Source organism: Panthera uncia, chromosome D4 (genome assembly GCF_023721935.1).
Source record: "Panthera uncia isolate 11264 chromosome D4, Puncia_PCG_1.0, whole genome shotgun sequence".
Lineage (NCBI taxonomy): Eukaryota > Metazoa > Chordata > Mammalia > Carnivora > Felidae > Panthera > Panthera uncia.
The window spans coordinates 25,992,121-26,017,345 of NC_064807.1; the positions used below are offsets into that span (position 1 = coordinate 25,992,121).

General features: G+C 48.9%; 1 protein-coding gene across 3 annotated transcripts in view; it reads right to left on the reverse strand.

Moving 5' to 3' along the window:
* The window catches only part of GOLM1 (golgi membrane protein 1), a 55,155-nt gene that overhangs the window by 29,342 nt on the left and 588 nt on the right, over positions 1–25,225 (reverse strand). The window contains exons 1-3 of one of the 3 annotated variants that reach the window (XM_049654286.1): positions 25,128–25,194; positions 13,760–13,908; positions 11,785–11,964 (exon numbers count right to left, since the gene is read on the reverse strand). In XM_049654286.1, coding sequence (XP_049510243.1) covers positions 11,785–11,964; positions 13,760–13,888 — 309 coding nt within the window. In that variant the 5' untranslated portion in view covers positions 13,889–13,908; positions 25,128–25,194. Of the gene's footprint in view, positions 1–11,784; positions 11,965–13,759; positions 13,909–16,228; positions 16,550–25,127; positions 25,195–25,225 lie in introns of those variants that run through there. The other 2 variants (XM_049654444.1, XM_049654371.1) reach the window with 2 other exon arrangements.

Here is a 25,225-nt window from a genome sequence, read left to right on the forward strand (position 1 = left end):
ATGGGGACAGAGCTTCACCGGGGAAGATGAGGGCGCTCTGGAGGCGGCTGGTGTGACGGGTGCACGGCAATGTGAGCGTAATTAACGCCACTGCACTGTGCATTTAAGTATGGTTAAAATGGTCATTTTATATCATGCACATTTTAGCACAATAAAAAACAATAGCAAAACCCCAGAAAGAGCATGAGGCAGGGAACGAGCGTGCAAGGGTGTGGATGCCAGAGAGCAGGAGTGGGCAGGGGGTGAACAGGAGACCAGGGGTGAGCGCGTGTGCTCCGGGGGTCAGAGTCAGCAGAGCGAGCAGGAGGACCCGGTCAGCGGGGGCCGCCGGGAAGGCAGAAGGTGGGTGGGCAGGAGAATGGGCTCAAGCCACGGAGTTGTGAGAGAAGGTCGTGGGGGGATTAAGCAAAACTCTATGTGAAGCTTGGAAAAAAGAAACACACCCATCAGGGAAAACACCCAGTTATGCGCAGGGCACGGCTGCCGTCTACACCCAGAATGGCCATCTGTCTTCTGTCCTCAGTCGTGAAGAAAGAACAACATCCCCCACCCCAGCTGGCTGGGGGGACAAGGCTGAGCCTAGGATAACCCAGGCAGGTCACCAGGTGTCCCCGGCTCTGCAGAGAAAGGCCCACTTTCCACTGTGGTGACAAGCACAACGTGCAAGGGGGGGGGGGGGGGGGGGTGGATGCCCTCGCCCCCCCCCCCCCCCCCGGGGGGGGGCACCGCCCGACAGGGGGGAGGGGAGGGGGGGGGGGGGGGGGGAGGTTTGTGGACTTAGCCGGAGGGGGTCGATGGGGGAAACCCCCCCCCCCCCCCCCCCCCCCCCCCCCCGTAGCACCTGCCACAACTGTCTTTTAGGTCAAACCCACGCAGGGACCTACTTAATCAGGGTCAAAGAGAACTCCCAGGAGGACCTGAACAGGACACGCCCTGGGAACTCCAGAAGGTTCCTTGATGTTTCTCCAGCAATTGACTGAGGCTAAGTCCACAAACCTGCATCCTTCTGTCAGCAACTGCCTGCTGCCAGAGACTCTGGGTCCCTTCCCCCTAGAGCTGCTCCCTTTCATCTTGCATTCCTCATACCCAGCCCTCAGCTCTTCCTGCTCCTTTCCCGACAGCAGCCGGGAAGTCCTGCCCGGGTAGAAGAGCATACCACAGGGGGGTGCGGGTGGAGGTCAGGGCCTGAGATCAACATCTCTGTGTTCAGAGGAGGACAAACACTCGAGGCAGCACAGACAGCACCAGGGATGTGGAGCATTCCCCCTGCTCCTTAACCAGCCAAGGAAACGCCCCCGCTGGCCCTGCGGGGCAGAAGCCCTGGGCTGAGCCCTTTCTGCGGGCATTAGTTCTTTTGTTCGCAAATGGGAATCTGAACAACTTCTCCACCCTCATCTGTGGGAAAGGCCACAACTTGGCAAATTCAGACTTTTTGCAAACAGGTGCACACAGATACTCGGGGACTAGAGAGAAAATAAAAAAGGATGCGTAAGGGGTCACAGAACCCACTCCCAGACCCCCACTTGTCAAGCCAAAGAGAAATACATAAAGAGACAGGCAGGTCAGATGTTCTTTATGTATTTCACCGTCCTGCAATGCGGCGTTAAGAAGTTCGGAGGCAAACATGGGGTCCAGCAATGCCACGTCTCCAGCCAGATGAAAGCCCACCACCCCCCACACCTGCCACAGCAAGGAGGACGGAGATGCTCCTTCTGGTAAGAAGCCAAGTCCCGAGCCGGCACCTCCACAGACACAGGAGAGCGATGCACAGAAAACGCACCTGTCAGTCCTCCCCCGCAACTCCGCATCGCACCTTCTGCTGGAATCAATCCCAGGCCCCTTCCCACGGGGGCAGGAGGGAGGGAGGGAGGGGACACCCGCTGCAATGCAGGGACAGTGCAGAAAAGGGAGTCTGTGGGAGGGTCACATATTCTGCGGTTTCCCGTAACACACACTTTTTTAACGTGGGAGATGAGTTACTCGGGTTTAATTACAAAGCTGTCTGAAGGCCACATCTAGCCAGCAAACCACAGAATTTACAGTCTAAATAGACCCTTTCTCCAGGGAGACAGATTTCTGACGGACTCCCTTCCTGGGTGTTCCCACTGCTCCTGCACAGGCTTTTCCACATCCCACCTGTCACGAGGCCCGTGGATGCCTCTCCCTGCTGCTCACCTCCATTCTGCCTCCTCCCTGCCCTGCTCCCTGCTCCAAGCAGGCCCCCCCAGGCCCCGGACCTGCCTTTCAAACCCCCCAGAGAGCTGGCAGCTTTGTTCCACCGACAGCTTAACCCGTGTGATGGTTCCCATCCTCAAACTCAAGTCCAAGCTCCTGAGTGGTTAAAAGATCCTTCTTCAAGGGGTGTCTCTGCTCTATCTGCCCAACGCTGCCCACCTCCCATGCTCAGCCACCAGGGGCTGCCCCCACCTCCCCACACCCTGGGAGGGACACAGTCACAGGGCACTGCCAGGTGAGATAGGAGGGGACTCTTCCCCGGCTCATGCAGTGCAGAACGTGGACACCGTGCCCTGCCTGCCTGGAGGAGGCGGCGGAACGGCTCCTCCGTGTCTCCGGCACACAACTTTTAGTGTGCCTTCCTGAACAGCAGAGGCTCTAACGCTGAAGTACATTTTCCAGACTCATTCCCTATGGGATTTAGATTCCAGTCGGATGCACTCACTTGACACTGAAATGCTGTGCAGTTGGGGGGCTGCAGGTACAGAATGGAGCAAGAAGCGGGGTGCCCCCAGCTCTGGGCTAAGGCCGCAGTGGCAGCCCCCTTGTCCAGCCATCTGGGAGGCCACCCCGGGATGAGATGCTCCTCCAGACCCTTCCCACTTTTCTGCAGGCACCTACTTCCCTGCACTAACCCCTCTCTGCTTAACATCGCTAGAATGGTTTCTCTGTCTGCAACTGGCCTCACAGACCCACTTACTCATCTTTTTCCATCACCCAACAGGCAGACAGCAGACGCAGACTATACCACCAAGGGGCACAAGCCCAGCGCCTGGCAGAGCACAGACAGACATGGAAAATCAGCGGCGATTAAAAACAGGAAAGCTGTTCTAGAACACTTGATTCTTCCATCAATCACAGTAATAAAAGGGGATAAAAATCGAAGACAAGTCCACTCTGGTCCCCCAAGAAAACCACCTCTCTGGAAGAACATCACCATGCTTTCAGGGGCACAAGAAAAGCTGGCCCAGAGAGAAGAATCTGGAACACTCTGAAGGCTGTAAGAAAATTCAGCAGGGTAAAGCCCAGGTGATGGAAAGCACCAGCAGCCGGGGCCCAGCCCCCCAGGCCACTCTGCAGACCCGAGAGCCAGTGCATGACCTCTCCAGGGCCCAGGCTGCACCTGCAGCTCAGAGCTAAGGACAGGCACTTCCAGCAATGACAAGTACTCAGTGTGTGAAAGCACTCTGAAAACTCTGAAGTAGGACAAATGACCAGACTTAACATTAGTCACTTGTTCTTTAGAAAGTCACTCTTAGGGGCGCCTGAGTGGCTCAGCTGGATAAGCATCCGACTTCGGCTCAGGTCATGGTCTCGCAGTTTGTGGGTTCAAGCCCCGCGTCGGGCTCTGTGCTGACACCTCGGAGCCCGGAGCCTGCTTCGGATTCTGTGTCTCCCTCTCTCTCTGCCCCTCTCCCACTCATACTCTGTCTCTCTCTCTCTCTCTCAAAAATAAATAAGCATTAAAAAAACCACCTAACCTGTTTGAGGGGCACCTGGGTGGCTCAGTTGGTTAAGCATCCGACTTTTGATTTCAGCTCAGGTCAATCTCACAGTTTGTGAGTTCAAGCCACGCATCAGGCTCTACACTGACAGTGCAGAGCCTGCTTGGGATCCTCCCTCTCCCTCTCCCTCTCAAAACAAACAAATAAACATTAAAAAAAACAAACCCTGTTTGATATGTAAAAATATATTCACCTGTAAAAAAATACAAGTATTTCACCAAAACTGTGGTGGCTTAAAAACGTGACCCCAAGGTCTTTGACACTGTTCCACAGGTGGAGCCTAGTTCCGGCCCTTTTCAACGTGGGCCGGCCCTAGCGACATGCTCCTAGGAATGCCATTGACCCTCCTGACTTCTGAAGCAGCCAATACAAGGGGCAGCAGGTTGGCCAGTGTACCCCCAAAATTCATGTCTACCCAGAATCCAAGAATCACCTTATTGAGAAACGGGGTCCACGCAGATACAGTCAGGATAAAATGAAGTCCTGAGGATGGCGCCCAAGTTAGCAGGACTCAAGATAAGAGGCAAAAGTTCCAGAGACACAAAGGGAAGATGGCCAGGTGAGGACGGAGGCAGAGCCTGGGGACAACAGACGGCAGAGGCCAGAAGCGGTTAAGGAAGGCCCCTAGAGCCTTCAAGGGGCACAGCCCTGCTAACACCTTGATGTGGAGCTTCCAGCCTCCAGAGCCGGGAAACGATACGTTTGTACTGCTCTACGCCTGGTTTGGGTGAACTTGTTATGCGGCAGCCCCCCGGAAACCAACACAGAAGGTGACGGCCTCCTCCAGGCCCACCCCCTCCCTCACTGTCAGGACGGCACCCTGGGAACCCAGCCTCCAGGCTTCAAGGAAGCCGAGCGGCCGTGTGGGAAAAGCAAGCATTGTGGCCTTGACCCCACCGAGGTCATGTGTCACTGACCACCAGACATACGAATGAGGGAACCTTCAGGCGATTCTGCCTTGAGCCTTTGGGCACCCAAACAGAGAAATGTGGAACAGAGACAATCTTCTGCTGAGCCCTCCCAGATGAGCAAAATAAACGCTGTCAAGGTTTTAAACCTCTAAGTTTTGCGGTAATTTCTGAGGCAACAATGGATTACCAGAACGTGACATGTGCATCTTCCTATTCAAAACATAGTCACCTGTACCAATTAGATATGAAGGGAGTCTACAAAAGTTCCCTTCAGCAAACATTTATGAAGAATATTCTCGTCTGGAAGGGGTGGTCACCTCAACGCTGCTAAGAGAATAATGCATAATAAGCCAAGAGTTTCTGGGTGTTTAATGATGTGCAAAAACCAGACGTGTTCAAGTGTGTTTCTCATTTAATCCCCCCACCGCTGCTTATTTTCATAGCTTACTTACATTTACAAAAACTTGAATATAACAATGATGTTTAAAAGTTTAGATGTCAACCTGTATGTTTTAAAAAGAGCATTGTCTCTGAGTGATGGAAGCACAGGGGATTTAAAATTTGTTTTTCATTTTAAAAACTAAGAATAATAGTATTTCAGTCATTTAATGTTTATTTATTTTGGGGGAGGGGGAGAGACAGAGAGCGCAAGCATGCACAAGCGAGCAGGGAAGGGGCAGAAAGAGAATCCCAAGCAGGCTCCACACCATCCGTGCAGAGCCTGACACAGGGCTCGATCCCGTGAACCTTGAGACCGTGACAGAAGCCAAAATCAAGAGTCAGACACTCAACGGACTGAGCCACCCCGGGACCCCTTGGTAATTTAAATGGCAATTTTTCTGAAAGTTATTTAAGGCTGCCTTACACAATCATTTTGTTGTTTATTTCAAAAAACTGAATATCCCTTCTCATATACAACTCACGAAGCGACTACACCGGTGTTTCTGCCAAGTTACGGAAGTGTATGTTAGCCTGCGTAATTGCGTTTATGTAGTCAAATCATCTTCACCGTACCTATTTCTGCCATAGACGAGGAAGCAGAAAAGAAGGGAAATGAAAACAACAGGTCCATCTTCAAGAATCAGCTGAAGTCTCAGTTGAAGTGACTACAATAAAAAAACAAAACTCAGGGCGCCTGGGTGGCTCAGTCAGTTGAACATCCGACTTGGGCTCAGGTCATGATCTCATGGTTCGGGAGTTCAAGCCCCGCATCGGGCTCTGTGCTGACACCTCAGAGCCTGGAACCTGCTTTGGATCTGTGTCTCCCTCTTTCTGCCCCTCCCCTGCTAATGTTCTCTCTCTCTCTCAAAATTAAACAAACATTAAAATTTAAAAAAAAAATCAGAAACTTCAGTTCAAATTTTTAAAAAATCAGTGAAGGGAGCCTGGGTAGCTCAGTTAAGGGTCCGACTCTTGATTTTGGTTTAGGTCATGCTCTCACGGTTTGTGAGATCGAGCTCCACGTTGGACTCTGCTGACAGTGGAGCCCGCTTGGGATTCTCTCTCGCTCTCTCTCTCTGTCCCTCCCCTGCTCGTGCTCTCTCCCACTCTCAAAATAAATAAACATGAAAAAAAGTCAGTGGGTGAATTTAAATTACCAAGATAGAATCTGACTGATCAATGCTCTGGCCGGTCGACACATGTAACAAACTATTACCTCTGAAATTCTTAATAGTGGGGTGAATGGGTGAACAGGTGATTGGGGACTAAGGAGAGCACTTATTGTGATGAGCACTGGGCAATGTAAGGAAGTGGTGAATCTCTACACTGTCCACCTGAAACTAACACAACACCGTATGTTAACTATGCTGGAATTAAAACTCTTAAATAAAAGTTAGTGACAGTGACTATCTTCGGGCAGGAAGGAAAGAGGGAAAGAATGGAGAAGAAGAATACAGGGGACCTCAACTTTATAATATTTTTTGTTTTAAATCCTTTCTGGGGGAGGAGCACATAGGCACGAGCTTATTATTCTTGTGACTTCTCCGCAGTTCCTGCTTGCAAAATAACACTGTTCTAGGTCTTGTTACAGACCCATGGCACGGCTATCCGGAGCTCACGTGAGGTTTCACACTGGGGCCCACCCGTTCTGGGCGACATGGGAAGGGGTGCCCGAGCAAGCTGGCCTCGGAGCTGAGGCGCTGCACACACACCCATGTTCCCACTCTGGAGGAGCTGGCAACCTCGGGGGAAAAAGTGGTGAGCAGTAAGTTTCCAACTTGGCGCACTTCCTAAAAAATTTCCAGGATTCCAGTAAACGTGGGTAAAGATGTAAGAAATACCTTAGGAAAAAAAGTATTAACATCAATTAACTTGTAACAACACTGCTAGATTATTTTTAAAGAATTATATCTCTTGGGGCGCCTGGGTGGCTCAGACGGTTGAGCGTCCAACTCTTGATCTCGGCTCAGGTCGTGATCTCATACTTCATGAGATCGAGCCCCGTGTTGGGCTCAGCACTTCAGCATGGAGCCTCTCTCTTTCTCCCCTCTCTCTCTGCCCCTCCCCCGCTCACTCTCTCCCTCAAAATAAACTTAAAAAAAAAAAAAAAAGAATTCTATCTTTTAATCATAATGCCCATAACTTACTGCCCTCTACTTAAAATCATTTCATTGAGGAATCAGATTTGAGGGTCAAAGAAATGAAAATTAAAAACCCTGGTAAGGCAATTTTATTTTTAAAAATGCAATACTGCAAAACGCCCAGCGTCTCCCGTCACCGGTCTCCAGATGAGCTACCTGCATCGCAAGGATCTGAGCGCTTAGAAACAACTGCACACGTGTGTGCATCATCTTTTGAGAAAAATTCAATAGTCTCTGAGACCCAACATCCGAGCGACAGATGCATTCACAGGGAGACCGGTCGCCCAATCACAAGGTGACCTCACCTCCCAAGGCCCAATTCTGAAGCAAACAGCAAAAGGGAAAAGACACCAGAGAAGCTAAGAAGACCAAGCCTTGGCCCAACTGCTCTCCCACTGAACAAGACTATTAATCAGCAGCCAAACCCAGCCTTTTTATTACCAGAGTTCTGCCTCTATCATTCACACCTGTGCTGTCCTATATATGGCTATTTAAATGTAGTTAGAACTAAACAAAATTCGAAACTCAGTTCCTCAGGCCCGCTAACCACATTTTAGGTGGTCAACAGCCATACGTAGCCAGGGGATCTATTAGACCACCAGGTGACTCTTGATCATTCCGAGAAAGAGCCCCATTCCAACTCAAACTACAGGTGCTACCCTCCTAACATAAATATACATATACATTATGTACATATACATACATATGGTGGGGGGCAGGGAATAACATACAGGGGTGACAGACCAGCCACACTTCTCTGCGAACTTCCTGGCCATATTGAAAGAATCAGGTGTTTTTGCCAGAGAATTTGGAATTAGGGCCAGAGGAGAGCTAGCTGGAATACTGTGGTCTTTTGAAGCATAGAGATACACACAGGATCCCATCACCCAAGCTTCAACAACTTTGGACTTGGGCCAGACTGGTTTCCTGCAGCCCCCTCCCGTCCCCCCCCCCCCGTGTTATTTAGAGGATGGAGAGCTCTGGAGAGCGCCCCCTCACCATGGCCCTGTGTCTGCAGAGCCGAGGGAGGCCCACCGGGGGGGCTGTCCAGGGTCTAGGCCTCGTCCTGGGGGATGGCTACGAATTCTCTGAGCCTGACTGGCGTTCTCATGAGGCTGTTGAGAGAAATTCAGGGAACAATCCCTGTGACATGCTTACCTTGGTGCCTGGCTAAGCAGAGACTCCGTGAACGTGAGCTCTCGTCGCTGGGGTGGTGACTGTCACTAGGACACTCTTTCTGTGGCCCAGCTGCAGTATTCGCTCTTGGTTCTCACGGACACCCTAGCATCTTTTTAATCCTTTCTTAAAGGTAGGACAGTTTTGTTTCACGGTTTTAACTGGGGGGGAAAAGGTCCTTACCAAAAAGAACAGCATTACTACCACTGATGCTGTGGTTTACTACTACCCCTGTGTCTGTGCTGTTATCGTTAACTATGATCACTAGGGTTAGTTGTAGTAACACCAGCTACTGGGTTTTGAGCTGCTAGTCCGTGTCAAGCATTGTGTTAAGCCTTTCATAAATATTATCTCACTGAAACCTCACAAAGCGTAACGGGGATTCTGCTGTTATTCTCACTCGAGAGCTGAAAACACAGGCCCAGAGAATTTAAGTGATTTGCCCGATATCATGGAGCTACGGAAAACAGGATTTGAACCCAGGTCTGCCTGACTGGACACCCCATGCCTTTCACCACTACACCAAGTTACAGCTTAGATCCTCCTAGAGCTAAGAAACTAGCCCCCCACGCCCAAAATTAAACCAACTTTCTATCACCTATTCTAAAAGTTCAAAACTCCAAATGAAAAGAGACTCTTATTCTTCCCCAGTGTCTGTCTTTCAAATGTGTGTTTCACCCTCTTTACTGGGACTCCTCGATTTTCAGTATCTACCGTGAGTTGTTTATTGCAACTACAAGAGCCTCCCCCCACCTTGAACCCCCAAACAATTCTTATTGGGCATGTGGCAGGACAGCTAAGACCTTGCATTACGCCCCCTTTTAAAAAGAAGTCATAAACCTGAAGCATTAGGAACTAAGGTGAGGGTGGCTCATAGGTTAAGCATCTGACTTTGGCTCAGGTCATCATCTCGTGATTCCCGGGTGTCCTGCTGTCAGGACAGAGCCCACTTCGGATCCTCTGTCTCTCACTCTCTCTTTCTCTGCCCCTCCCTTGCTTGTGCTCTCTCAAAAATAAACAAACATTTAAGGGAAAAAAAAAAAAAAAAAAAAAAGAACCAAGGTGAAAGAGTCACCTGGTTTCTGGCTGGAAGATGTTCCCTCTCATTTCTTCTTATATAGGGAGACGTTTCCAGGAAACAGCTGCTCAGTCACATTTCAAAGAATTCCAAGCTTGTCATCTTATCTCCACATCGGCTTATACTTAAATGAACCAGCATTTCTATCTCGAGGACTCACCTGTGGGATGATGCTTCACTGACTGCATTATCTAGAATTCTCTGGAACAAACCATTTTATGCAGCACATTCTCTGAGGAGTCTGCCCACCCTATATGGGAAACCTGGTTGTTTGCCGCCCTTACAGGGGTCTGGAGCCAAACCAGCTTGTACCCATACCCAAGCAGAATGCCCACGAGCAGAAATTAACCCACAACCTCTTTTCCTTCTCCCCACCCAAAACGTGCACTCACACTTTCATGCAACATACATGAAATGTTCAGAAGTTTGGAGGAGACTGAACAGAGTGGGAGATTATCACGCCCAGAATTTTGGATTTCACAGGACGGTAAAATTTCAAAAGCACTTGGTAGACTGATGGAGTTAAGAAAACAAAGATACTTACGTTAAAAAAAGGGGGGGCGGGGCCTGGGTGGCTCAGTCAGTTAAGCATCTAACTTCATTCAGCTCACGTCATGATCTCACGGTTCGTGGGTCAAGCCCTGCATCGGGCTCTGTGCTGACAGCTCAGAGCCTGGAGCCTGCTTGGGATTCTGTGTCTCCCTCTCTCTCTCTGCCCCTCCCCCACTCGCACTCTGTTCCCCCCCCCCCCGAAAAATGAATAAACATGAAAAATAAATAAATGAAAACAAGGATACCTAAAAGCAACAACCAAACACCACACATGGACACACACCCACCCTATCTCCCATCACTACCGTTTCAAAAAGAAAAACCCTAAAAATAAAAACATAGGAAGGCCAGAGGCTCAGAGTAAAAGGCCACTCTTCCTAAGGAGGAGAGTTCAGTTTTTAGGTAATGACACATGTACACACACAGGAATGTCGAAGCAGGAAGACAGACATCTGAAACACCCCCCTTATTTTTCCTCCCTCCCTGCACAGGAGAACAACTGGTTCTAGACCCCAGCTGGCCCTGGCCGGAGAAGGAGCCCATCTCCGCCCAGTCCTGCTGGTCCCTCCCGGGTCCCCTCCCAGCCCCACACTCCCCAGTTCCCACCACACTCTTCCTTCCCAACCTGCCAGAGGCCTGGAGGCCAGAGACCTTCTCTTCACATCCTGCAAAACCCACATGGAGTTTCTGCCAACTCTATTCCTGCAGAATGAACTCTCCTTTCTCCCCGAAATCTGCCTTAAGGGGTTCTGCATACACACTGTGAGTGATGTCTGGGTCCTATTCTAATCAGTTCCAGGGGATTTAAGGAGCATAAATAGTGCCACCCACCTACAAGATAAATGAAGAAAAATTCGGAAGCAATTTACTCTAACAACATTGAAACTGGAACAATTTCCAGAGGAGAAATACACATTTGCGAATGTCGTAAATGAAGAGTACTTCTCTAAACCAAAACCACGGTGAGATATCCCCTCACAACCGTCAGACGGCTAAAGTCGAAGAGACAAGAAACAACAAGTGTTGGCGAGGATGTGGAGAAAAAGAACCTTCCTGCACTGCTGGTGGGAATGTAAACTGGTGCAGCCACCGTGGAAAGCAATATGGAGGCTCCTCAAAAAATTAAAAACAGAAATACCATATGATCCAGCAATTCCACTTGTGGGTATTTACCTGGACAAAAATACTAATTTGGAAAGACACTCCATGTTCACCGCAGCATTATTCAGGATAGCTGAGGTATGGACGCAGCCCAAGTGTCCATCGATAGACAAATGGACGAAGACGATGTGGTACAAACGTACAACGAAATATTTCTCGGTCATAAAAAGAGAACGAAATCTCGCCGTTTGTAACAACACAGGTGGACCTAGGCGCTATTATACTAAATGAAATAAACCGGAGAAAGGCAAATAGGTCATAGGATTTCACTTACCTAAGGAATCTAAAAATAAGCAAAAAGACTCACAGAGAACCATCTGGCGGTTTCCAGAGGGAAAGGGTGAGGGATGGGTGAAACTGGGGAAGGGGATGAAGAGACACAACTTTCATGCACAAAATAAAGAAGACGGGGACACCACATACGGCACTGGGAAAAGTCAGTGTGTCACAGCACGGTCAAGAGGCCCATGCCACGTCATCACAAAAGTCCCCACACGGTCGTTCATTCTCCCACTGAGACGAACCCGACGCTGTCTCAACTGGCATCTGGAACAGAACTGAGGGGAAAGCAAAGCGGGTCTTGCCTTTTCATCCTGGTATATCTTGTTGACGCTCTCCAGCTGCGAGTCGTGGCTGGACTGGATCCGGTCAAGCTGCTCCCGCTGCTTCTCCAGCTCTCCCTGGAACTCGTTCTTCTTCAGCTCCACGGCACCTCTCTCCGCGGCCGCCCTGCGGACCCTGCCCTCCAGCTCCAGGATCCGCGTCTACAGGGACCCCACAGCGTGTGAGGGAGAACCCCACGCCGTCCCTGGAGGCCTTCTCCCTCCCAGAAGCCGGCGACACGCGGCACACAGGTGCTCCAGGGCCCCACGGGCAGTCCTGCTGGACCTTTCCTCCCGAGTCCCCTTCCCCAGCCAGACACTCCCCACTCCTAACTGGGCAGAGGCCTCGTGCCCCAGACCTTCTCTGCATGTTCTGCACAGCCCACATGGAATTTCTGCAAATTCTGTTCCCGGAGAATAAACCACTTCCTCTCAAAAATGTGCTTTAAGGGGTTCTGTCTGTTAAGAACAATACTGGAAGTGAATTGTGCAGAAGCTACGACAGGGTTTCGAGAGAGACAAGTGTTATAAGTAGAGGCATTCACTTCTCTGGGCTTCCTTGCGGCCACTGTGACCTCCAAGGAAGTACCACCGCACCCCTCCCAGGGACTCGGGGAGGCTGGAATGAGGTAAGTACATAAAGGGCCTCACGCTTTACCAGGTGCTCAAATATTTAGTTCCGTTTCCCTCCCCTGCTGACAGAGCACTTAACTCTTTGGCAGACAAATCCTCTGAAGACAAATTCAGTTCCTGAACCCTGGACACCAAGCCCACGTCTGCCCAGAGAACGGCTCCAGTGGAAGATCAGATGAAAGCACCCCGCCCACCCAGGGCAGGCAGGCGTGGAGACGCTCAGATGGGATGGGGTTTCATGGCTGCGAGCCCAAGCTCTGCCACTGGAAAGACTGGGATGGAATCCCAGCTACTCTTGTGCCTCGGTCTGCATCCCCCCCGGGGAAATGGGGAAAATAAAGTCCCACACTTAGAGTTCGTGTACAAAAGAAGACAGTGTATGTAAGCGCTGTTAAAAAGTATTCTGACACCATTAACATGGCAAGGAAAACTTCCTTCAAGACTCCTGCAACAGGGGTCATGTCTATGCAGCAGGGGAGAGGACTGGCTCCACTGTGAACACAGCCAGGACAGTTAAGGGTTTAGAGCCAACAGAGTGAGGGGTCCGTGGTGGGATTAGGAGGAGACACGGAGGGCAGGCGGATTTCTTGCTAAAGGCGGGCCAAGGGGTCAGACTTCAAGGAAGAGGGAGCGGGTGCCTGATCAGATACTGGGAGGTAGGGATGACTTAGCAGGATTCTTTGCTAAGTGGGCTGGGCCGGCTGAAGACAGGAGGGGTGGAGGGAGGCCAAGACGGAGGCCTCGTGGGGAAGAGGGGTCAGAGGCACCTGACGGGAGTCTGGTCAACGAGACTCTCTGTCATTGTGTAGCACCTGCCTGACCCACGATGACCAACAACAAAATGGAAAACTAAAATGCATATCCTTAATTGATACAGATGATATGATTTGTTACTGGCAGTAGCCAGTAACAAGTGGCACCTCTACATACACATTTCTCACACGCATTATGCACATACATTCCCAACACCGCTGAGACCTAGAGAGGACTGGGGGACCGGATGGGCTGCGGTCAGTGTAATTAAGTAAGCGGCCTTCCCAGAGCCAGCCCCAGTGGCTCGACTGAAAATCGTCCGCTCACAGGAAAAGCAGAGAGGGCTGCTCTGGCAGCAAAGAGGTCCTCTCCCACCCCAGGGCACAGCTGGTGTGCAAAGTCTGGCCCCGGGCAGGGGGCAGGGATATGTGGAGGCCCCAATTCAGGGTAGGGAGCGTTCAAGCCACTGAGTGTAGTGCTTTAGGGGGTAGTGAACGGCACACCCGTCGACCCCACCACTTGGCAACTTTAAATACTCTCAGACACCCATGCAAACAAACCAGCAAGACACCTGGAGATCCACGCTGCGGGAGCTGGCGACCCAGTAGTTGAAGCCCAGGACGATGATGCAGGCCACCAGGGCGGCCAGCACCAGGGGCGGAGACTTCATGCTCCGGCGTCCGTTTCCCAGGCCCATCATCTCAAAGGCTGCGCGAGAATCTGCCAAATAAAACAAGCAAATAAGCCTCCATGCCAGCAGCGCCGGACCCGAAGCAGGCCACATCCACCCTCACAGCCAACGCGAAGGCGTTTTCGCCTCAAGACGAGAAGCCATCCAAGGAGAAGACCACATGGGCAGTGCACCCCGAGCCCACGCTGGTGTGCGCCCCCAGGGGGTGGGCCAGCCTCCCCAGGACAGGCTCGTGGGAGGGAGCATCGTCCTGGAGACCCATCACCTGCTGGCTCGAGACCTGGGGCACATAACAACTTCTTATGCACCTGTTTCCTCCTCTGTAAAATGGGGATAAGCGTAGTACCTGCCTCTCCACTACAGGTTGAGAATTATTCATCTCTGTGAACAGCAGTAGCAAATATGAAATGCTTCCGCGTCACTTTAGGGGGAAAAAAAATCCATTTCTGATTTATTCCCCAAAGAGGGCTTTTTTATTTGAGGCCTAATAAGAGATGGTTTTTCACGCTGGACAGAATTACTAATGACACCCAATTAAACCATTTGGTGAGCAAAGCCGGGCAAGCGCCCAGGACTGTGGATGCCCACAGAGTAAGTGGACCGCCCGCCCCCCGTAGGGCTCTGCCAGCAGGAGTGAGGCACTGGCCCAGTCTTGCTCTGAATGCCTGCTTCTCTCTCTGGGTGCATGTCCACGTTAAGCAGGAGAACTGCACGGAGCGATCCCCTTCTCCAGAGAGGCCCAGACATGGCCTCTACAAGAAGGGAGCCATCAGCTTTGTCCGTGGGCTTCCACCCAAGACCAGGTCTGCCTAGACACCAGCACTGGGCACAACACACAAGGAAAGCCGACCTTTCCAGATGGCTTTGCTGAGCCAGATAAAATGAGACCTTATCAGAGGGAGGGTGGCACGCACAACAAAAGGCATCTCTGAGAACAGGGACCTTTTTATGCCAGGTGTAGGCCACAATAAAGGCAGGAGGGAGGTGTGAAGGGCGAGGCGGGAGAGGAGGGGCAATCAAAGACCATGTGGGACTCAACCTCCAGCTTAAGTTCATTTGAGTAAGCACAGAGAAGAGCTGACAGGGCCGGCTCTAGCCCTAAAGTATTTCTACGTATGTCACCGGGAGACCTCTTCCTTCTGAATAATTAGTACTAGTGTGGGAGTCTAAATGGAGACATGCACAATCTCGGCGACTCACCTAAAATAAAGCACCCCCAGAATGCTGAAGCACAGAACTAACCTCAGCCTGTGCTGGTGCCTTCCTCACCAGCTTCTGCTCTCTCAGGATGAAAGAGGAAAAGAATTTTTTTAAAAATCGATTATCAGTTGCAATCAGCAAGCATGTACCTATTAAAGGAGAGTAATGCTCAGAAATCCTGAACTTCTGGAAAATTCTATGTATCTGCTGAAAATGTGTTTTTTCACTGCCTTATATCTGATTTCCATCCAAAAGTCTTTTTATACTCTTTTTAAACTTAAAAAAATATATATATATAACTACAAGTACAACTGGGGAGAAAAACACAGTGCAAAGACTCCCTCCTCCCACCTGATGTCATCACCCCTTGTATTCCAGGTGATGTCAACCCTTGCAGGACACCAGCACTGCCTGGGACCCAAGCATGGGCCCCACTCCTCCACTTCCAACTGGGTGGCTTTAAAGGGTTTGTTTGTTTTTAGTGTTTATTTTTGAGAGAGAGAGGCAGACAGAGAGGGGCACAGAGGATCCAAAGCAGGCTCTGGGTTGACAGAGTGGGGCTTGAACTCACAAACCGTGAGATCATGATCTGAGCAAAAGTCTGATGCTTAACTGACTGAGCCACCCAGGCGCCCCTCCAATTCAATAGCTTCAGAGGAGGACCCAGGTATTGGTATTTTTCAATCTTCCCAGGGGATTCTAATACACAGAAACTCTTCTAGAGGTCACTCTAGATGTTTCTTAATGCATAAACGAGCAGTGACATATTTTTAAGTGCAAACAAGATCATTCACACTGTTCTGTAAATGTCAATTATTTAGTAATGTATCTTATCGTACTTTTCCTAGAGGCAGATTACGGTGTGCCTTTTTCTCTTTAAAGGTCTGAATGGGGCACCACTGTGTGCCAGGATTTATTTAACCACTCTCCTACAGAGGACCATTCGGGGTTTTCTAGGCTTATTTCCAACCATGCTGCCACGAACACCTTTCACATCCACGTTTGTGTCTGCAAACTCCTATCCAGGGGTGCCATCCTCACCCACAATCCTGAAATCCAAAAGGCTCTAAAAGCCCAAAGGGATTTTAAAAGACTTACCCAGCAACAAAACCTGACCTGAACTCAGATCAAGGTCTGATCAGAACTCACCTGAAGCTACTTAGAGTCTTTATCTTTCTCCCTTCATGTGAATATTCATAGGTTTTGCTACAGAAGCATTAGTGTCTGGTTATGACCCTGCTGGGGCTGTCATGTAATATATAAGCACATCTTATTATCCTCTGAATTCTGAATTCCAAACACAGTTGGCTTCCAGGGGCTCTGGGAAGGGATGCTGAACCAGCAAGGAGCTTACTGTGCGTGAGGCACTGATCAAATGTTTCAAATACAGCGCTCACTGAATCTTCCCATCAGCTCTGACAGGGGCACTGGTCACCCCAATTTTGCAGGTGATGAAATAAATCACAGACAGGTGGAGATAAATTTCAGTAAGTGGTACTGCGGGGTCATAGGCCTTTAAAACTGATGGCCCTTGGGACACCCAAGTGGCTCATTTGGCTAAGCGTCCAGCTTCAGTTCAGATTATGATCTCATGGTTTGTGAGTTCAAGCCCCGCATCACAGAGCCCTCTTTGGATCCTGTCCCCCTCTTTCTCTGCCCCTCCCCTACTTGCCTGTGCACATGCGCTCTCTCGAAAATAAACAAACATTAAAAAAAACTTATAAATCTTATTGCCTCCTAAATATTTAGCAAACTACAACGGGCACACAGTGGAGAACCCTGGCAGATATCACTTTAGCCAGGTGATCAAGGTAAACGTCACCATTGAGCCACGCTGACGTCACGTAATGCCTAATACGATGCACTGGGAGAAAAGTTCAGGGGAACTTAAATTGAGGGACCTTCTATGCAACACCTGACTAGCACTCTTCAAAGTGTCAAGATCGTGAAAAGCAAGGGAAAGACTGACAGACTGTCATAGAGACATGACAACTAATTAAGGGGACTGCTGGGTGAAGAATACATGGGAACCTTCTGTACTGTTTTTGCAACTCTCTTATAAATCCAAATTCTCTAAAAAAAATGTTTGATAGCTCTTACTATATTGGCTTCCAAAGCAGTTCCAACAATTTACTCTCCCACTAGTATGAGAAATGTCTGTTCTCTCACACAATAACACACAAAATAAAACATTTTAACATTTGGCAATCTCACCAGTAATGATATTTTAAAATACATTTCTTGGGGCACGTTGCTGGCTCAGCGGGTAGAGGACATGACTTTTAACCTCAGGGTTGTGAGGTCAAGCCCCATGAATGGGCATGGAGTCTATCTACTTAAGAAGAAATACATTCCTTGGGGCGCCTGGGTGGCTCAGTCAGTTAAGCGTCCAAACTCTTGATTTCAGTTCAGGTCACGATCTCACAGTTCATGGGATCAAGCCCCATCCAGGGTTCTGTGCTAACAGTGCAGAGCCTCCTTGAGACTCTTTCTCTCCTCTCCCTCTCCTCCTCCCTCCTCCACATCCTGGCTCGCTCGCTCTCTCAAAATAAATAGTAAAAAAACAAAACAAAACAAACATTTCTTTAGTTATAAGCATAAATGAACATCTTTTCATTTACTGGTGATCTGTATGTTCATTTTGGTAAAATGCCTTTTCATATTTTCTGTCCATATTTAAACTTCGGTGTTCATCTTGTTGATCTGTAAGAGCTCTTTGTTAAACCTTTTGTCTTTCATGGGAATATCTTTTTTTTTCTCTCAATTTTTCATTTGTTCCTTGACTTTCTCTTTGAAATCTTTTGCCCATAGTTTTTAGTTGTGGGTGGTGTTTTAAAGTAACCTAATCGTGTCAGTCTCTTATTGAATCTGGATTTTGTTTATACTTAGACATTTTCTACTCTAAGTTTAGAAATACATTTACCCATATCTCCTCTCAACATACCTATGGTCTCATATATTTATTTAAATCTTTCATCCACTTGGAATTCCCTTTTGATGTAAGAGGTAAAAAAAAAAAAAATGCAAAAAATACAGGTTGTGGGGTTTTTTTTTGGTGGTTTTGTTTGTTTGTTTGTTTGTTTTGTAATGGCTAGTCAGTTCTGTCAGCACCCTTTACTGAAAAATCTGTTTTTACCTTGGGCTTTGAAAGCCTATCTTTATCATATACTTAATTCCCTAAGACTGTATTTCTAGATGGGATCCTTGGATGACCTTTTGTTATCCCAGCAGATAGAAGTCAATGGATGGATAGACTACAAGTCTGAAAACTATAAATATAGACTCAATTCTCACTTCAAGGGAAGTGTTCTGATGATCATTCAATATTCTCCTTTCTTGAGCCAGCCAACTGAAAAGATACTGAGCAACCACCAGGAGACAGGTGCTGTGCTAGCAGCAAGCAGCTCAGGGCAGTGTTAACAGAACAAACTCTGGAACCTGCTGGCCAGTGTGGGGCCCTGGTTCCACCTGTCAGGAGCCACAGGACCTATCTGAGCATCACTCTCCTCCTCACAAGGTTACTGTAAGGACCGCATGAGTTGAGATAGGAGAAGGGCTTAGAACCACATCTGGCACATAGTACCTGCTCAATAAATGCTATTATTATTAGAGATGGAAAGAGGATTAAGAAACCATTTCTACAGCGAGTCTTCTCATCTTATAACAAAAAGGTGACGGATGTCTTCCTTCCACCACCATGCTGCTTTATAAGGAACCAGCCTGACGTGCTCATCCTATAGACTCTGCTGTCCCGAAGCACAGTAACCCCCATCACCGGTGCTGGCTCCTGGCTGCCGCTGCAGCAGGAGCACCCCCGACCAGAACCACGTTATGAAAAAGAGAGGTTCGAGGAAGCCCCTCACTACGACCCAGTGCTTGGCTGGCCAGGAAGGGGTGCGGCTGCCCAGAAGGCACGGTTAGGAAAGCCCTGGGCTCCCAATGGACACAGGGCCGCCCAGGTAAGAGGGTGAGATGCGGAAGGGAAGCCAGCACCGAACCCCTGGCCGGTAAGGTGCTTCAGCGCCGACTTCCGGGACTGTAACAGAAGGGCACTTCCAGGTAGGAAATGCCGGAGCCCGAGGAACACTGAGACGGTCACGCAGAGCCACGGTTTACAGGTGGCAGGCACACCAAACACTCTCCTCCCTTGACCTTGGAAGTGCTGTGGACCTGGGGGGTGGCAGCAGCATTAGGAGACACATCAGGCGTGTTAACATTGGCTGCAACTGAGGCTTCACAATGCTTTGTCTCATACTGGATTACAAGTATCTGACATACTGGAAAATGATTAACCTAAATTAGCTGAACTCTGTGAAAGCCCAGGTTTCCTGCAGAAAGAGAAAGCAGTGTGTTTTTTGCACCGAAAGTCTCTTGGTAAATTGGAGAAGTCATGAAAAACCGCCAATTCTTTCTACTGGCTTGATTTTATTTTTTTAAATGTTTATTTTTGATTGAGAAAGAGAGAGCATGTGCATGTGTGAAAGGGGCAGGGGTTGGTGTGGGGGGGGGGGGGCAGAGGATCTGAAGCGGGGTCTTTGCGGACGGCAGACAGCCCAATGTTGGGCTGGAACCCACAAACTGCCAGATCATGACCTGAGCCTAATGTTCAACCAACTGAGCCACCCAGGTGCCCCCCAAACCCGGCTTAATTTTTAAAATTCAACCTACTGAGGGGCACCTGGGTGGCTCAGTCGGCTAAGCGGCTCTCGATTTTGGCTCAGGTCATGACCTCATGGTTCGTGGGATCAAGCCCTATATTCTCCCTCTGCATCTCTCCCTGCCCCTGCCCTGCTCGTGCATACCTGCTCACTCACACAGTCTCCCTCTTCAAATGAATAAACTTAAAAAAAAAAATTCAACCTACTGGTTAAAATTACTGTTTGCCTAGAAGACAAAAATTTTTATAGAAGACAAAAACCACTAATTACTTTTTTAAAGAAAAGAAAAAACACCTGAAAATGAGCAATCTGCTAAATGCACTGGCCCCTTGAACCTACTGGTTAAATACTTTTATTTTTTTCTCATGTCCTTACTTCTACATAGGGTTGTGTTTTTTTAAAGATTTTCTTTTTGGGGCACCTGGGTGGCTCAGTCGGTTAAGCGTCTGACTTCGGCTCAGGTCACGATCTCGCGGTCCGTGAGTTCGAGCCCCGCGTCGGGCTCTGGGCCGATGGCTCAGAGCCTGGAGCCTGCTTCCGATTCTGTGTCTCCCTCTCTCTCTGCCCCTCCCCCGTTCATGCTCTGTCTCTCTCTGTCTCAAAAATAAATAAACTTAAAAAAAAATTTTTTTAAATAAATAAATAAAGATTTTCTTTTTAAGCAATCTCTACACCCAACATGGGGCTCAAACCGACAACCCCAAGATCAAGGGTTGCCTGCTCTACTGACCGAGCCAGGCAGCCCTCCACATAGGGGTTTTTAATCCTATAGGCAAAAGCTGTACCTAAGAGCAATCAGATCAGAACAGCTTGCTAGACCAACATCACCACGGTAGAAATAAGATGGCTTCTCCAAACAGTGAGAGAGCCCCACCTTTATTCCTTCTCAAAGGAAATGGCCTCGCATGATCTTGGACAGCCAGAGAGGTGCTCAGCAGGAAGTTCAGACGTCCCGCAGTGAGCAAACAGACCTGAGAATGCCCCAGCTCGGTGCTGTCAGTCACCAACATTTTTTTGAGGGTTTAAAGCTATTCTAAGATGCCCCAAGAAGGTCTCCAAGCCAGGGGTCAGCATACCAGCCCCTTGTAGTAGGCCTGCTCTGTAAATACAGCCAGGCCTGTTCCTTTTATCGCGCACAGTGGTTTTGTGGCCACAAGGCAGAGTTGAAGAGCTTATCCACATCTACTCACAGGGTTACTACGAGGACTAAACTGGTTAAAATACTTATTATCTGGCCCCTAAGAGAAGTCTGTCAACTCCTGCTCTAAACCATTAGGACTGAGTGACCAGGTCCATTGCACTCTTCTTAAATTGCTCTAAAAACTTACCAAGAAGGGCAGAGAATCTCCTCCTCTCACTTCCTCAACCCCCAATTATAAACACCATGTTTTCCCCAAGTCTGGAAGCTGACGGTTTATAAAGAAAAAGCTTCATCATCGTGGAGACTACAGTTAGTAATACTGTACTGCATATTTGACTTTGCTGAGAGTACATCTTAAACGTTCTCCCCACTAGGAAAACAATTTTGTAACTGTGGTGACAAACGTACTGTGGTGATCATTTTGCAATAGGTACAAAGACTGAATTATTACACTGTACATCTTGAAACTAGCATAACATCACATGTCAATTATACCTCCAAAAAAACCTTTAAAAAAAAACCCTTAAAGGTTAATAAGCATATATAATATTACATAGTGGAAATAATCAGAGAGCAAGACGGATGAATGAAATGAATGAGAGCAACCAAATTCCACTGTTTTTTTTCCAGCACTTGGAATTTTCTGAAGAAAGGTCGCCTCCTACATGAATGCCAAGACTACCTCTTGGCAAGAACTCCCAAATATTTCCTCCAGATCCAGAGTTGGCAAACTGCAGCCCAAAGGCTGAATCCTGCCAGCCACCTGTTTCTGTAGACTGCCCGTAAGCCTAGTTTTCATAGTTTTTAATGGCTGGAAAAAAAATCAAAAGAATAAGATTTCATGACATGTGAAAGGCACATGCAACTAAAATGTGGGTGTTCATAAATAAGGTTTTATTGGGACACAACCACTCCCATTCACGTATGCCTGGTCTATGGCTGTTAGGCTGTAAGAATTGAGTCTACCAGCAGGGACCGTGCATCCCAGAGGGTATAGCAGATGTTCCACAGGGCTGGGGCAGAAAATCCTAAAAGTTACATTTTATTTTTATCCAAAAAGTGAGAGCAACTATGTTTCAGTAACGCAACAATTACATAAAAATAACTTAGAAGTATATATTATATGTATCCTAATTATACAACCATAAAATACTAACGGGTGCAAGGAGAGGTAGAAACTAAATCTGCATTCTCAACCCCTCTGTTGAAGGTCAAAGTCACCACCCTCTGAGTTGCCTGAGGAACTCCTTGGATTTTAGCACCTGGCACAGCGAGGTAGACTGAAAAATTGTAACTAAACCAAACCTTACAGGGGCGCTGAAGCTTTCAGATTCATATAGAAGGCACAAATTAACGTTACTGCAATAAACGTAGGCATGGGCAAACACAAGCCAGCCTCCGGAAGGTGCAGGCTTCTTATCCCTGGTCAGCTCCGCAGGAGCCGCATCACAAAGCAAAATCGATGATGACAGAATCGGACCTGACAAGAAATAGACCAAAAAATACTCAAAATTCAAGGAGTATTTGGAACAGGGGTCCACCTCCACTGTGGGGAAGCAGGGATCCAGCCCCGACTGCACACTGGGCCTTGAGATAGAAGACCATAATAACAGCACGTGTCCCCGATTTATAAATAACGAACTAAAAAATGGTTTTCTATTAAGATAACTGCTAGACAACACTGAATTAATCCTAAGTGTTTCGTTTAATTATGAGAATAATCAAAAAATTTGGGAAACCACAGCAAACTATAATCTGTATCATTGTAATCATATAGTACTTTTATAGACATTTATCTCCTGTCAGGCACTAATTAACCTTCAAAATCTTAGCTAGGGGAAGTTCTATTAACACAGCCCTGAAGGGTTTTAAGAAAAAGAAGATCAAGCTATTGTTAACAATCTGAGAAGGCACGCATCTTTATTCTTCTTTTTTTTCTGAAAAGTGTAGGAAATTTCTGTGTGAGGCAAAGTAGACTCTGGGAACTTAGTAAGCAGCTCTTAAACTTCAAGCCAAGACTGTTCATGTAATGGCATCAGTAACTGGAAAAGTCTAGAAAAGAAAATGACCACAACCTAAAAATGTTTCTTCCGGGGGGGGGGGGGGGGCAGGCAATGGAAATACCACTCAACACTCTTCTGAAGTGAGACAAAAGCATTATAAAGACCATTCCTCCTACTTCTGCAAAAAAAAAGAAGTGTAAAACAGTCTTTTTTTTATATATTAACTACAACAACAAAAATAAGAGGTTCTTCCCCCCACCCCACCCCCTCCGTTATCCAAATGATGGATGTTATTTCTCACATTAGGTCATTAAAAAAAAAAAAGGAATAAAAATAATACAACTAAATTAAAACCAGGGCATGGAGCCTCTCGTCCCTCCCTTCCTGGGAGCCATGCGGCCTTCAAGCTCCCTTCCACCAAGGTGCTCAGCCATGGGACCTGCTCAGCCCAGGCTTCTGGAAATGACACCCCACGCCTCCCACTCTTCCCTGGAGAGGCAGCTCCCCCAGGCTCTGCCCTTCTCCCCTTTGTGCTTCAGATGCAGAAAGCCTGCCTGCACATTCAGAGGATTTTCAATAAGGTCAGCAGTTTCCTCCCTGCTGGGGGAAGGTGGCCACAAAAGCCAACGGAAGATAGAGAGCCCTGGGCTGACACAGTCAACCAACCTCATTCTACCCCACCCCTCAAAAAATAATATAAATACAAAGTCTTGTCATGCCCCATCAATAAGTGGGTCCATGGCCAGCAATTAGAAAGGAGATGACATCCTTAGCTCCCGAAAGCAACGTCGTCCATATCTGATAACCCACCCCCTCCCCCCAGACTCCCTACCACCACTCGGTCCTCTCGTTCACAGTCCTTCATGTTTGAACTAAACCAATTAAAATAAATAAATACACACACACACACACACACACACACACACACACACACATACATGAAAACCTCTCCATAGGAGAACAAGATACGTCTGGAACAGCTTATTGTTTTCTTTAAACATCCTAAGAATTCAACGTCTTTTTGACCAATGATGCCTTAAAAATTGAGTTCTGGCCTAGGGTCAGCAAGCCTTACCAAATTACTGGTTTCTGCATTCTTCCCAATCACATGAGCTTACCTTAATCTTCTATAACACAAGCAGGAGGAGCTAGAATGCCCTAGGAGACCCACAAAGACCAAACTGCCAAGAGATTCCACGCCTCCCCAGGTCCCATGCTCCAAAAATTTCAGAAATACTAAAGCTGCCTAAATTTGAGTCAATCTGATGGCCATAAGCCAAACAGAGTCACTAGAATGTTGTTAAACATTTCATCAGGCTGTGGGACATCTTAATAACCCATCCCTAGGAATGCCCCTCAACATTTGCGGGATTTTGAGCCGTAGGGCCTTCAAGACCCCAACCCAGACAAAGGAAATCTCAGACCCATGAAGGCCACACAAGTTTGGTCACGCAAATTTGGAAAGGGGCTATCTGAAAACGACCAACATCATGGCATTCCCAATACAAGGCTTCTCAAATTCCTCTGAAAAGATCATTCATCAAACTAGGTTATTTTCTTATTGTGTTTAAAAAAAAAAAATCATTAAAATAGCACACAGGGTGTGAAACAGAAACTAATGTATAAGCCCAGGAGACTATCTTTACACGAGAGCAAAAGTTCTATCGATGCTCCACACAAGCCAAAGGTGAGAAACACACGTAAGGGAGGGCGCCCGGAGCGTCCCCGACACGGGCTCCGGATGCGCTGTGGCGCTCGTGGCCGGGGGGACTCGGCGCCCAGCTCCCGGTCACCTGCCAGGACGCGACCGCTGCCAACGTGGGCACCCGCGCGGCGCCCGAGTGCCAGGACGCGGAGGTGAGCGGCGCGCCGCGGCCCCCTCCCTCCGCCGGCGCCAGTCACGCCCGCGGGACCGGCACTAGTGCGACTTCGGGGCTGCACGCCTTTGACTTCGGATGCCGACGCGCGTGACAAAGCGGAGAACAAAAAAGAAAGGCCCCGCGCGTCCCGACCGGCCTCCGCAGGAGCAGAGAGCTCGCACGGTCCCTCGCGGCGGCCGGGGGTCCGGGGGCCGAGGCGGCCCCGCGGCGAAGGCTCGGGCCGCGAGCGGGCTCCGGTGACGGGCTGCGGCCCGGGCGCGAGCCGGGGGACCGTCTCCGGACGCGGGCGGTGCGCCAGGGAGGGACGGGGAGGAGCAAGGCGGCCGGGGCGGCCCCGGAGCCGGGACACGCGCGCCGCGCACTCACCTCCTGCCGCGGCTCCGGCGGCCGATCGGCGCTGCGGGCCCGGCTCCCGGCCCGCTGGCCGCCCCCCGGCCTCGACTGACAGGGCAAGTCCGCCCCGC